This window comes from Panulirus ornatus, chromosome 55 (genome assembly GCF_036320965.1).
Source record: "Panulirus ornatus isolate Po-2019 chromosome 55, ASM3632096v1, whole genome shotgun sequence".
In the NCBI taxonomy this organism is placed as follows: Eukaryota; Metazoa; Arthropoda; class Malacostraca; order Decapoda; family Palinuridae; genus Panulirus; species Panulirus ornatus.
This window is the reverse complement of record NC_092278.1, coordinates 37,371,615-37,386,930: the sequence shown is the minus strand read 5'-3', so window position 1 is coordinate 37,386,930 and position 15,316 is coordinate 37,371,615. Positions and strand designations below refer to the sequence as shown.

Sequence of the window (15,316 nt, the reverse complement as noted above, 5' to 3'; positions counted from 1 at the left end):
CATATCATTTCATGTACCATACTACCTGACAAATGGTATCCCACCAGAAGCAGGTAATAGGATTTGTTCCACAAAGAAACAGACATCAAAAACCCGCTCATCATTCTCAAACAGCCACACAGACATTTTGTGATACATCTTGCTGAGTGGTGTGTGGCCTAGATAATGGCAAAGGCAAGTAATACAAGCAGCCAGCTCTGAGGAGGGGAAACTGAGGTGATATATTTAGAAGAAAGAGAACTCACAGTGCAGTATAGGAAAAGTAAGTCAAGTTTTGAAGGCAGGTTGGAAGAACTGATTTGCTGGATTGCTGAGACTACTCTGTCAAACAGTCTTTTAAAGTTAGAACTGTCCCAGAAGTGAAATGATTACCCTGTACACAAACAAAAATCAGTCTTTTTATAATAAAGAATAACTGCTCAGAGCTAAGGATCTTCAATATCTTAACAAAAGACAAATTTGGCAACAAGCATAGATATTTGTGAAATGCTAGGTGATTAGCAAAAATGTTTTCTGTGTTGAATAATGGAACTATGAGCCATCAAAGAATCTAGGAAAACTGGAAGGAGCTCTAGAAGAGAAATGGTAAGAAATGGATGCTAGAAGCATTAGTAACAAGGTTACTTTTGCCAGACTGGGTTAATTATGATGAGACAAGACAAGTGGTGAAATGAATAACTAAATTGTGCTATGATTGTGGTTAACAGCATTCAAAGGGTTATTGCTAGTTGGGTCACTAAGCCTCATTAGCTGGAATACTTTTTTAAGTAATACACAGTCCATTAGCGCAAAGATTTTTGGTAGAATGACCTTTGTGGTGTTTCTTAGTCTTGTGGTCAGTATGGAAAAAAATCTCATGAAAACTATGCTTTTAGTTTAAGGAAGATTTAGCATCTCAATCTGTTTTTCCAGTTTTTCAATTGATTTTCATTCTCTGCTGACATTAAGGCTAGTCATAAATGTGTGAATACAATTCATTGTGCTTAATCAATGCCTTAACAGTTACAGATGTGTATGACTATTTCCGAGCTGTGATGGCTAATGGGGAGCTGTCTGAGAGAGCACTGTATCTGACAGAAGATGCCTTGAATATGAATGCTGCCAATTATACTGTGTGGCAGTACAGGTAAGAGAGAGGTAATATACCAATTTTTTTTATTTAGATCGTTTAGGACTTTAGCCCTGCTTTGGCAAACTGAGTCTGATGCAGCTATGAGATGTAAATGTAGAACAAGTTAAGTCTAAACATCAGGTATTTGTAAGCTATAATGTTATAGGTTTATTATTAAAGCAAAATGGAGATGCATCATTAATGTTTAGAGGAACATACAGTGCAGTACATTGCTGCATTACATTTGCAACCAAAATATTGTATGGATATGAACGGTTTGAGAGAAAAGTGAATTGATCTGTAACATATCTGTACAGAATAGATGTTATTCACCTGTAAAAACAATGTTCTTATATGAAGATCGAGGATTATGTAGTTGTCCTGTTCTGAGTATTGTAATAATGAGAAACAGGTGAAATAATCACTAAAAATAGATACATAATTCATTGTTTACATATTTAACTTTATCTAGAGGTGTAGACAGGTGACCCTACATCCAGAGGGCCCTTGTGATAGGAGTTCATTTATTTTATTGTACAGAATTAGTGTCCACAAAAATCCTTGTCTGCCTCCCTATGCATTTTCAAAGTCGATGTCACACTTACATTTCAGTACTTTATTATCTTTGATCATGATTACCATATGTAGATGTTTGGGCTTAAGATGAGGCAATGATGAGGCGATGCAGGAAGCAGCTGCCCGATTATGTGTTCTGAGCACCTCATGCACCTAGAAATCTCAGGTGTACCCATATTTTCTTGCTTCCAGGCAAGAATTTGGGTTTTCTTCTCCTCAGAAAGTTAAGAACCATTCATTCAGAAGCACATGTGGAAAAGATGCAATACCCAAAAGTGAAATTCCCAAAATGAAGTGACAGCCTGGAAGAGTAAAGAAAGAACATCATTCCCTCAAGATTGCCTGAAATACACTATGGTGGAGGAGGGGAGTTGCTGGTGCTTACACCATTAGAAACACTAGTCTTGGCAACAAGATGTGCAATGATTTCACTCTGAGAGTGTCATATGCTTGTACCCACGATAAACCTTGGCTGTGTATTGCCTTTGAAAACATATGTTGGATAAACAGTGTTTTTTGTAGACACTTTTCTCAATATAATATTGCTAATTTATTTTTATTTTGCTGCCTGCGCTCACTTACTTATGTGCTGACAACACAAAAATAACTAATTTGCAGTGAAATGTCTGTGACCGCTGTTTTATGAAATTTATCACCTTCATTTTTTTTATAAAGTTGCACATTCTAAAATATACAAGCAAAGTTAACTAGGGGGCAAGTATGAAGTCTGTTGGGGATGAGAGAGCTTGGGAAGTGAGTCAGTTGTTGTTCGCTGATGATACAGCGCTGGTGGCTGATTCATGTGAGAAACTGCAGAAGCTGGTGACTGAGTTTGGTAAAGTGTGTGAAAGAAGAAAGTTAAGAGTAAATGTGAATAAGAGCAAGGTTATTAGGTACAGTAGGGTTGAGGGTCAAGTCAATTGGGAGGTGAGTTTGAATGGAGAAAAACTGGAGGAAGTGAAGTGTTTTAGATATCTGGGAGTGGATCTGTCAGCAGATGGAATCATGGAAGCGGAAGTGGATCATAGGGTGGGGGAGGGGGCGAAAATTCTGGGAGCCTTGAAGAATGTGTGGAAGTCGAGAACATTATCTCAGAAAGCAAAAATGGGTATGTTTGAAGGAATAGTGGTTCCAACAATGTTGTATGGTTGCGAGGCGTGGGCTATGGATAGAGTTGTGTGCAGGAGGATGGATGTGCTGGAAATGAGATGTTTGAGGACAATGTGTGGTGTGAGGTGGTTTGATCGAGTAAGTAATGTAAGGGTAAGAGAGATGTGTGGAAATAAAAAGAGCGTGGTTGAGAGAGCAGAAGAGGGTGTTTTGAAATGGTTCGGGCACATGGAGATAATGAGTGAGGAAAGATTGACCAAGAGAATATATGTGTCGGAGGTGGAGGGAACGAGGAGAAGAGGGAGACCAAATTGGAGGTGGAAAGATGGAGTGAAAAAGATTTGTGTGATCGGGGCCTGAACATGCAGGAGGGTGAAAGGAGGGCAAGAAATAGAGTGAATTGGAGCGATGTGGTATACCGGGGTTGACGTGCTGTCAGTGGATTGAATGAAGGCATGTGAAGCGACTGGGGTAAACCATGGAAAGCTGTGTAGGTATGTATATTTGCGTGTGTGGACTGTATGTATATACATGTGTATGGGGGTGGGTTGGGCCATTTCTTTCGTCTGTTTCCTTGCGCTACCTCGCAAACGCGGGAGACAGCGACAAAGCAAAAAAAAAAAAAAATATTCAACGTTAGTGATTTTCACTGAAGAACATTAGATTTATAATTCTAGTAGCACTGGATATGCTAATAAGGAAATATAGTACAAAGATGATAGCTTCATGTTATGACTTGCGATATAGCAACATTTTTGATGTTTAGTGCTAACGATGAATTTAGAATGGTGGGTGTTGATGTTTGATAAAAAGCATTATGACTGAAAACTTAATTCACAGTGTTGGGATATAATATATGATTTTAACGAGCAGATATGTTTTAATTACATCACATTCCATGTATAAACACAAATTGCTGAGTATTGTAGAATAGAAAGTACAGTAAATCGAGAATGTAATCTATGGGCCATTTTTTGATACATTATACAATATACAGTTCACTTGCTTGTTTTAACTCCTCTGTCACTTGATGTCGTTTTGAATCTAAGGATTGCAAAATTATTTGATAGATAAAGTCACAATTCTCTTTATACGGAGACCAAAACAAACCGAGTATATCCCACACTACCAAAAACAAGTCTGTTAATTGGGGTCCGTTAAATTTACGGTTTACTGTCTTTGAAAAATTTTTGCAAGAGAAGTTTACTTTTATTGTTTGTGGTGAGCATTTATACATCAGTCTTTTGTATACTCTACTAGCTTAAGATATATGTATTAACTTCCTGCTCTTTGTCAATATATTCTTACAGGAGGAAGATTCTGAAACATCTGGGGAGTGACTTGGAGAAAGAATTAACATTTTGTCGTGAAATGATTGAAATGAACCCTAAGAATTATCAAGTATGGTAAGATACCAAGTGACAGAATGATTTGATACATTATTGCCATGTGTTGATAATTGAAGTTTGTCAGTATCACTGCATTATTTATGACTGTAACTGGCTTACAATGTTACCTTTACAGGCATCATCGCCGTGTGATTGTTGAATGGTTAGGTGATGCAAGCAAAGAGCTGAAGCTAACTGAGATGATTTTCAATCAAGATGCCAAGAATTATCATGCCTGGGAACATCGACAGTGGGTTCTCAAGACCTTCATGTAAGCATGTATTTATGTAAATGATATAACCTGTTTTTTAGAAATACTCATGAAAAGTTTTCTTTCAGCAGAATTCCATGGAGTTAAAAGTGGTTTCTTGTAGACTCCCAATATATGATCAGAGATGCATTTCTTTGAACGCTTTTTGGTCCTAAGACGTACAATCAATGATGAAAATGAAAAAAACTTTTTTTTTTTAATCCTTATACTGCTATAATCATTGATGATGCCTCCTTCTGATAAATTTGTCAGATAACGATGCAATAGCTCCTGCTCTCATTTTAATTTCCTGCAGATATTTGATTCCACCACTCAGGTTGTGTGAAAGGAGGAAGATGAGTTATAGTAAAAAGTAGATAGGAGTTGGAAGGCTGCCACCAACCAGGAAGGTATATTACTGGTACTACCCTCCTAGATATCAAGAGGGTTAGTAACGGCTATTTAGTGAGCCAGTACTTCAGTGGTTGTCAAATTGCACTACTCTGAATCGGGTAGCTGATTTTTCTTTCTGCCTTACCCTCACGTGGACTGCTGGCATTCTGACCACAAGCATGCTCCTATGTGCTAGTCCTGCCTTTTTGACAAAATGGTAGGAACAATAGATAGAAGTTGTAGGTAGGAAGATTTGACAGGAGCATTAGGTAGAAGTAGTAGATAATATTAGCTGGGAGCATTAGGTAGAAATGGTTGGAACATTAGGTTGACACATTAGGTGGTAGTTGGTAGAAGCATTAGGTGGGATCCTTTGAAAACACTGTGCTGGAGTTGCCCACTGAAGGTGGCCTGTTGAAGGTTAGGCACTAAAGACTAAGAAGCTGTCGCTGTAGTTCACGAGTTATGGAAACATTAGCTGTGGCCACCTTCATGAGGGAATAGGCAACAGAGAGATTGTGTGGGACAGAAGGTGGAGGAAGGGGCAAAAGTTCTGAAAGCATTGAGAAATATGTTGAAAGAAAAGTCATTGTCTGGAAGAGTGAGGATGGATATGTTTGAAGTATATATTAGTCCCTGTGGTGTTGCATAGATGTAAGGTTTCGGCTGTAGTTGAGAATGCATGGAAGAGTGTGAATGTGCAGGGAATAATATGTTTGAGGACAATATGTGGTGAGAGGAGTGTTGATTAAGAAATGATAGCGTAAGAGAGAGGTGTGGCAGTAAGAAGATTATGGTGTGAGAGCTGAACAGGATGTGTTGAAATGTTTTGGACTTATGGTCAAAATGAGTGGGGAGAGGTTGAGAAAGAATATATGTCAGAAGTGGAGTGGACAAGGAGAAGGGGAGACCAGATTGAAGATGGAATGATGAAATGAATAAGGTTTTGAGTGCTTTGTGCTTGAACATGCAGGAGGGTCTAAGATGTGCACATGATGATGTAAATTGGTGCAATGTGGTATATAGGGATTATATGCTATCATTAGAGTGAACAAGGGCATATAGAGTGGTTAGAGGAAACCATGGAAAGGTCTGTGGGCTTGTTTGTGGATAGGGAGCTATGCTTTCAGTGCACTAGACATGAAAAGTAGTGAGTGGATGTTAGTGAATGAGGCCATTTCTTTATCTGTTCCCTACACTACCTTGCTAACTTGGGAAACTGTGAACAATTATGAAAGATATTAATTCCAACTTGTACATATGATTTTTGTTTAAGAGGTATGTACTTTGTAATATTTAGATCATGAATGGTATACTTTAAATAGTCACAGTGAACTGTGTAAAGTGAGTAATTAAAACATTGTACAATAATCAATTTTTCAAGCTAAGATTTGCAAAAATTATCCCTACCAGTATCTAAGGTACTTGGTAGAAAACCACACTCTTTGATATACGTTTTTATCCTAAGAAAAACTAAAGAACTAAGGGTTTCTTGTTTTAGTTTTGTGTATTTTGCTTGAAGTGAGTAATTGTTGATTATTTAAATTTCATATCATGGTTGATTATTTGAATTTCATATCTATGCAGATTATTTGATGGTGAGCTAGATTATGTAGATAGACTTCTTGAAGATGATGTTCGAAACAACTCTGCGTGGAACCAGCGACACTTTGCTATCGCACAAACTACGGGCTTCACACAGGAGGTGATTGAGCGAGAAGTGGATTATGCTAAGAATGCTATTAAAAAAGTTGTGGGTAATGAGAGCCCATGGAGCTATCTCAGAGGGTAAGTACTGGTTGCTGATTGATTGTTAAGAATACTTAAACTTTATCTTAACAACTATCTTAACAACAGCTTTCTTTGCACACTCCTCCTCTCTTTTTGCCAAGCATTAGGTACCTAAACCATTGCCCACCATCAAAAGATAAGCCCTACAGACTATACCATGGTTTAACTAGATTGCTCCATATACCCTAGTTTATCTCACTGACAGTATATCAGTTCTGTTCATTCTATCACATGGATGCCTCTCACTCTCATCAAAGTTCAAGATACATTTTTCCATCTCCTTAGTCTTCTCCCCTTTACTCACTCTGCCTCTGCCTTAAAGACCCTCTTAATCAGTCTTTGCTCATCCTCTGGGTATTTCCAAACTATCAGCATGCCACCTTTTTTGTGTACACACTACCTGGTGTACTCAGTAGACTTATACACACTGTAAAAAAGTGGTTCTGTCTTCTGTACATAGACACTTGCAGGAAGTTACCAGACATACAATGACTAACCTCCTAACCAGTTGACACTAATTTATCTATTTCTTTAGCAGGATAGGAATTGTTTGCTGCTTGGGTTAAATATTTTTGGGAAAGTATGTTACTCTGTTATTTATTATAGAAGGCCAGTCTTGTCTTTCTGTTGTCTGTAGAAACACTGAGGAAGTTGCAAGTTGCACAGCGACTAATCCCCATTCATAGTTGCTCTAATTAACCCATTTGCTTGGTAGGATGAAGACAGTTTGCTATTGGGGAGAAATTTTTTTTAAGAAAATGTGGGCATGTCAAAAGGGAAAATGGCTGGGATGAGTTGTTATACATATGAAAAATGCCCTCCACATTAGTGAGCACTCGTGGGCCAGAAGGGTTCAGATCTGCTTGTACATCTGTAATTCAGGTAGTTACTTTGTTCCCTTTATCTTCATATAAGGACAGAGTACTTGCACTCTTCCAGCTCTCAGGCTCTTTGCTCAGGCATTGTCCCCTCCATTCTTGAGAAACATAAATGAAATCCCATTCCCTTTTGCTACTTTGCTACACTTCTTACACATAGCTTCCACTACCTTCTCTCTTTTGAACATATGATGTGCCATGATACTTTCACTCTATGCCATCTCATCCCAACCACCTGCAACCCTGTCATCTTGACACATTTTAACAGTCTTTCAGAGTACTAACTCCATCTCTTTTTCTTCACTTCTTTCCCCGTCTGCTGCCCACATTGTCACCCCTGCTTGTCCTCATGGTCTTGTTTCACTATTCACCTTCCTAAACATTTTTTTTATTTATTATTTTGCTTTGTTGCTGTCTCCCACCTTTGCGAGGTAGCGCAAGGAAACATATATTATTGTTTTTAAGGTTCATTAATATTTTCCTGCCCCATCACAGCTCTCATAACTTTCTTGTGTAATTAGTGCCTATTTGTACTGTCCAGGGATGGAGTTTTACAGTTGTAAGGCTTCATCTCTCGAACATGATACAGCTTCTTGAATAAATATATGTTGTCTGCATCACTCATGTCTTCAGTTAGTTTTATTCATTTATCCACTACTCATACTAAAAAGGTACTTCATTACTTTTTTTTTTTTTTAGCAAGTTTCTTCCTTAATTTCTTGTTATGTCCTGTGGTTGTCTTATTCTTACGTCTTTTGAATAACTGTTCCCTGTCTGCATCATCTGTCTGGTTTGAAAATGTAAGGTAGTCAGTAGGAATATTACATAGGAGCCTCTGAAAACACTGCATTAGAGTTGCCCTCTGCTAGTGGCTTTTTAAGGGTTAGGCACTAAAGGCTCGGAAGTGGCACTGGAGTTCACCAGTTACAGAGACTTTTCCCATAACCACCCTCTTGATGGAGTTCCCGAAGGAAATGGGCATTATAGATATAGGAAGATACAAAGATGGGTTGTGATCAAGTCACCTGTCATCCTTCCTCTAAGGTTGGCAAATTTAATGCTTTAGTCTTTCTTTGGAATTCAGCTCCATTAATTGTGTTACCATCTTTGTTGCCCTTCCATGTACTAACTCTTTTAGCTCTTGTGTATCCTTAGGGGTGGTGACTAGCTTCAGAAGCAGTCTAGTTTTGGTCTTAGGTACACTGAACAAGTATCCTTGTAATGGAACATTCACCTTTATCTGCCTTACCTTTATACAGGGGTACAGTGAAGGCATTCTGCCAATCTTCAGGCACCTCACCATGATCCGTATATATATTGAAAATCCTAACCAACCAATCAGCAATAGTCATCCCCTTAAGATATTCATCAACAATGCCATTCACTTCTGTTGCCTTGCCACATTTCACTATCACTTTTCACCAAACTACTTGCCATGACTCTCATGCCAATTACCTCCCTGACGTAAACACTGCTCATCTGCTACCCAGATATCAAATACATTCAACATACCCTCTAAGTACACACACTATCTCCTCCATGCCTCATTTCTGCCTTGTTAGCAGCTCCCTTTTTGTCCCCTTCACTAATGTACCTATTTTTTTGTTTGTTTTTCTTACACTATTTGCCTTATTCCTAAAACTTTTTTTGTTCTTGAAGTTTGCTGATATTTGCTCACCCTGGCTCTCATTTGCCCACTTTTTCAGCCCCTGTGCAATCCTCTTGACCTTATGTTGTTTTCTTAATGTGATTATAGTTATTCACCTTTTTTTCTTTTTTTTTTCTCAGGGTTGTCCAACACTGTGATGGTGGTATAGGTAGTGTAGGCAATTTGGAGCAGTGGTGCCAACAGATGTATGATGCAGGACAGCGGTCACCACATCTTCTTAACTTTATGATAGATCTAATGGAAGACAAAATGGAGCGAGAGGTCTCAACGAGACAGGACATTCTAAAACAAACTCTGGAGGTATGGTTATCACATACTTTAACATTATCCTGAGTGACTTGAGTTTATAGAGAGATTAAGCAGTTGTAATGAATGAGGTAGAATACCAGTTACAGTGACTTGTTATAGGCATCTTGATAAAGGAGGATAGTGAAAGCTGGTTATCATTTGAAATCTTTTGAGATTTTAAGAACCAAGCGGTACAGTAATTTTCTTCATTGTTTAAGCCACTAAAGCTGTATAAAATGAAGTGGTCCAAGATCTTGACCATGGAAGAACTTTCATGAAATTTTTAATGGGAATTGTTGCAGGTTCAGGATAAATGTTTTGAGGAAATTAGAATATACATTTTGAAAATATGATAGGACTTTTAATGTGAGAAGAATCATCATTGTAGAATTATTAAATTACTTTGTGGGTAGGAAATGTTCGCAGTGTAGATTTTTATCCAAAAGTATGCATGACAGCTAGAAAATGGATGTGCAAAGGAATGGGGCCATATCTTGATGTGTGACTGGTGCTGCCTTGCTGATGCAGGAAATGGTGAGCATGAATGAAAGAATGGGCATGTGAAATGTCCAGGGTAAACCATGGAAAGGTCTGTAGGGCCTGGATGGAGATAGAGAGCTGTGGTTTCAGTGGATTACACATGAAAGCTAGAGAATGAGCGTGAGCAAATGTGGCCTTTTTTCGTCTTTCTTTGTGCTGCCATGCTAACGAAGGGGGTGGCAGTGTTGTTTCTGGTAGGGCAGGGTGTTCCCAGGAATGGATGAAAGCGAACAAATATGAGTATGTACATGTGACTTATGACCATCTGTTCATACAACCAGAAAAAATATTAAAAGAATATATATGTAAATATAAGAATTACACATGGTCGTACGTCCACTAGTGCTAACAGCTGCGTGCATATGATAGTATATGTAAGACAATCCGGCATTGTGTGCCTCATAGCATCTCTCTCGGTTACCATTCAGAAATCATGTGTTATTCAAATGAATAACATATTTTCATGCTGCATTAAGCCATTTGTGTGTTAAACCCTAAAGAAGATGACGAGCAAGAGGAAAACCCATCACAGTTGATATATCTGGCAAGAAGCTTGGTCTGGAATTGAAAATGAAGGTGATTACCCAATATGAAGGAGGAAAAAAGTTAAGTTATTGCACATGATTTACAGTTGTCCTATTTGATGGTCTCCACTACTTTAAGGGACAAAAAAAAATACATGAAGCAGTGAAAGGTTCACTAAGTATGAAGTGTACAATAATAACAAAGCCACGACAAGGGCCCATCCACAAAATGGAAAAGTTGTTGATGCTGTGGATGGAAGATCAAATTCAAAAACATGTACCACTAAGCATACTAACAATTCAGACTAAGGCTAGAAGTCTTTATGAGATTTTGAAGGAGCAAGTGGGAGAGGATTACATTGAAAACTTCATAGCAAGTCATGGTTCAGTAAATTTAAAAGAAGCTATAGCTTGTACGACATTCGAGGTGAAGCAGCAAGTGCTAATGAAGGAGCTGTTGAAAAGTTCATTGAAAGTTTGGGTGAATCAATCCATGAACAAAAGAATCTTAAATAAAAGTTAAGTGAAACTACAGGATCATATGATAAAGGTGGTTAATAGAAGGCAAGATAATCATGATAGAGATTGAGTAGGATAAAAGACAAAAGACATTCATTATCATACCCATACAGCTGTTAGCAGTGGTGGACTTACAACCCAGTGTAATTTTTATATTTACGTATTTTTTTTATATTTTTTCTGGTTGTATGTACGGAAGGTCATAAGTCGCTTAGGTCATATGTTGGAGAGCATCTGTATGTGCATGTACATGTATGTAATAATGTATATGTTGATATGTGTAAGTACATGTATGCGTGTGTCAGCGAGGTAGCACAAGGAAACAGACGAAAGAATGGCCCAACCCACCCACATACACATGTATATACATACACGTCCACACAAGCAATCTATACATACCTATACATCTCAACGTATACATATATACACACACACAGACATATACATATGTACACATGCACATAATTCATACTGTCTGCCTTTATTCATTCCCATCACCACCCCGCCACACATGAAAATAACCACCCCCTCCCCACAAATGTGCACGAGGTAGCACTAGGAAAAGACAACAAAGGCCACTTTCGTTAACATTCAGTCTCTAGCTGGCATGTAATAATGCACCAAAACCACAGCTCCCTTTCCACATCCAGGCCCCACAGAACTTTCCATGGTTTACCCCAGATGCTTCACATGCCCTGGTTCAATCCATTGACGGCACGTCGACCCCGGTATACCTATCTTGTGGAAGCAAAAGTAGATATTTTCAAAAGATAAGAGAGAATGTCAGAGAGAAGAGGGTGGTGAGAGTAAGTGAGCTTGGAAAGGAGACCTGTGTGAAGAAATACCATGAGAGATGAATGGAGAATTGCAGATGGTGATAGCAAATGAAGTGAAGGGGAGTGTGTGAGGGATGGGATATATTTAGGGAAGCAATGATGGCATGTGCAAGAGTTGCATGAAGAAGGTGGGAGGTAGGCAGATTAGAAAGGGTAGTGAGTGATGGGATGAAATAAAGTTGCTAGTGAAAGAGGAAAGACAGGTGTTTGGATGGTACTTACAAGTAAGAAGTGCAAATGACTGGGAGATGTGTAAGAGAGAGTGGCAGGAGGTGAAGAGGAAGGTGTAGGGCCTGAAAAAGAGGGCAAATTAGAGTTGGGGTTAGAGAGTATCATTAAACTTTAGGGTGAATAAAAGGATGTTTTGGAAGGAACATCGGTGAAGGTGGTAAGTGATAACAGGTAGTAATGGAGTGAAGAGGAGATAGAGTGAGTATTTTGAGGGATTGTTGAATGTGTTTGATGATAGAGAGGCAGATGTAGGGTGTTTTGGTTGGGTTGATGTGCGAAGTGAGAGAGTCAGGGAGGGTGGTTTGAAGAAAGAAGCTGGTGAAAGCCTTGCTGAAGACAAAATCCAGCATGGCAGTGGGAGTGGATGGTATTTGGTTAGATTTATTAAGAAAGGTTGGTAAGGATATTCAACATTCAATGAGGATTGGTGGAATGCATGTTTAGTGCCATTGTACAAAGTCAAAGGGGATAAAGGTGAGTGTTCAAACTACAGAGGCATAAGTTTGTTGAGTATACCTGGAAAATTGTATGGGAGGGTATTGACTGAGAAGGTGAAAGCATATACAGAGTATCAAATTGGGAAGGAGCAGTGTGGTTTCGGAAGTAGTAGAGAATGTGTGGATCAGGTGTTTCCTTTGAAGAATGTGTGTGAGAATTACTTAGAAAAACCAATTGATTTTTATGTGGCATTTATGGATCTGGAGAAGGCATATGATAGGGTTGATAGAGATGCTTTGTGGAAGGTCTTAAGAATATATGGTGTGGGAGGTAACCTGTTAGAAGCAGTAAGAAGTTTTTACCAAGGGTGTAAGGCATGTGTATTAGTCGGAAGAGAGTGTTTGGTTCTCAGTGAAGGTCCGTCTTTGGCAGGGGTGTGTGTGTGTGATACAGCACTGGTGGCTGATTTGAGTGAGAAACTGCAAGAAGTTGGTAACTGAGTTTGTAAAAGTGTGTGAAAGGAGAAAGTTAAATGTTAATAAAAGCAATGTTATTAGGTTCAGCAGGGTTGAGGGACAAGTTAGTTGGGTAAGAGAGATGTGTGGTAATAAAAAGAGTGTGGTTGAGAGGGCAGAAGAGAGTGTATTGAAATGGTTTGGCCTTTTGGAGAGAATGAGCAAGGAATATATGTGTCAGAGGTGGAGGGAACAAGAAGCAGGAGACCAAATTGGAGGTGGATGGATGGAGTGGAAAAGTTTTTGAGTGATCAAGGTCTGAACAGGCAGGAGGGTGAAAGGCATGCACGGAATAGAGTGAATTGGAATGATGTGGTGTACTGGGGTCAACATGCTGTTAATGGACTGAACCAGGGCATGTGAAATATCCAGGGTAAACCATGGAAAGGTCTGTGGAGCCTGGATGTGGATAGGGAGCTGTGGTTTTGGTTCATTATATATCAAGCAAGTACCATACTCCTTCAAGCTGACTTCTTGTACATTCCAAATTCAGTTGTTTTTTCCCTCTACCTTATTTTTCCCTGCTACCTTGTTTGATTTATTCACTTGATAGTGTTCAACTAAATGAGTAAGAACTTTTATAACTTGCAGATGTGTGAATCCCTGGCTACAGAACATGACAAGATTCGCCGTGAGTACTGGCGATATATAGGAAGGAACCTTTGCCACAGGTTCGGTGCTTAAATGGCATATTTCTGTATTCATTTAGGTGGTGCTGTATTTCAAGTACTAGATCTCAGTCTATAAAAGCATAATTAAAGCATTTGAACACTGTTTTATAGGTATTAAGGAAAGTTCATTTACCTCATTTTGAAGAAAACTACTTATTACAGGATAAAAATGATTCCCCGTTATCAAATGATTGTGTGATTGGTTATGCTTCTGTTTGTGCATTTGTGTGAATGCAGATGTGTAAATGGATTTATGTTTTTATATTTTAAAGCATGTGTGGTTTCATGTATAGACTTTTTGGTTATCCCATGCTGTTTCCACCCACTTCAGCTTTGCGCACCATATTCCCTAGATCCACTAACCATTGCTAAGGAAAATATTTTGTAATGTACTTGCCGACACTTTTCTTTAGCTGACACTTTTCTTTAGTTTCCAGTTACATCTTATTCTGAAATCCTCCATGATATGAAAAAATCTGGTCATGTTAGCATCATTGTGGCTCCCTATGGAATTTAGATAAGGTCATCTTGTTTCCTCTACAACTTCATTTCTCTGGTGTGTGCAAATCAAGGTCTTTCCCTCTCTTTTTAAGAATTTGTTTCACTTTAATGTGGCAACATAATTACTTTGCACGGAGTATTTTTCGGCATTTCTGTGCTTCACTTAGTGAAGAAACTAAGCGGTTAAAATAAGTTCCAGCTAAGGTTGATTATTCATTGTATGGATCTTCATTAACATTTCACTGTCCTTATATTAAAATTTTGATGTGTCAAAAAGTTACTTATTTTCCTCATAAAATTCATCTTTTAATTATCCAGTGAAAAGTTTGGCATAATGTCAGCTCCAAAGTTGGGTTGATTATTTATTGAATGGATCTCCATTGATATATCACTGTTCTTATACTAAAAGAAAATTTTGATGTTTGTCAAAAAGGTAGCTTGTTTTGCTGATGATCCTCTTCATATAGTTATCCAATGAAAAGATTGTCATAATGTTCTACCAGTATAATCATCTCATTCTGTGGTGGAAATCCTTTCCACCTGTATCATAACCATTATATATATAAGAAAATACCTACCTATCTATGAGAAATTATGACAAGATTTTGCCAGAATGGCTGGGATAGCAAGTTGTGCTTACCACACATCTTGCTTGATAAAGTAGAACTGTTTCTCTCTGCCACCATACACCTTAAATAATTCTGAATCTGAGGTTTGTTAGGGACTGACTTCACCCACATAACCAATTTTTTTTTTAATGTTTCAGTAGTAGTTCTACATATGATTCTTAATTCTTTTGTTATATTTATATGTTTATATTTATTTTGCTTTGTTGCTGTCTCCCGCATTAGCGAGGTAGCGCAAGGAAACAGACGAAAGAAATGGCCTAACCCACCCACATCCACATGTATATTCATACACGTCCACACGCACAATATACATACCTATACATCTCAACGTATACATATATATACACACACAGACATTACATATGTACACATGTACATAATTCATAGTCTCCTTTATTCATTCCCATCGCCACCCTGCCACACATGAAATAACAACCCCCTCCCCTCATGTGCACGAG

General features: G+C 38.4%; 1 protein-coding gene across 4 annotated transcripts in view; it reads left to right on the top strand.

Annotated features, from left to right (window-relative positions):
- Nucleotides 1–15,316, top strand: part of Fnta (farnesyl transferase alpha) — a 92,130-nt gene that overhangs the window by 67,743 nt on the left and 9,071 nt on the right. For all 4 annotated transcript variants that reach the window (XM_071693483.1, XM_071693482.1, XM_071693481.1 and 1 more), the window contains 6 exons: nt 1,003–1,126; nt 4,108–4,203; nt 4,322–4,456; nt 6,416–6,616; nt 9,286–9,466; nt 13,649–13,728. In XM_071693483.1, coding sequence (XP_071549584.1) covers nt 1,003–1,126; nt 4,108–4,203; nt 4,322–4,456; nt 6,416–6,616; nt 9,286–9,466; nt 13,649–13,728 — 817 coding nt within the window. The remainder of the gene's footprint in view (nt 1–1,002; nt 1,127–4,107; nt 4,204–4,321; nt 4,457–6,415; nt 6,617–9,285; nt 9,467–13,648; nt 13,729–15,316) is intronic.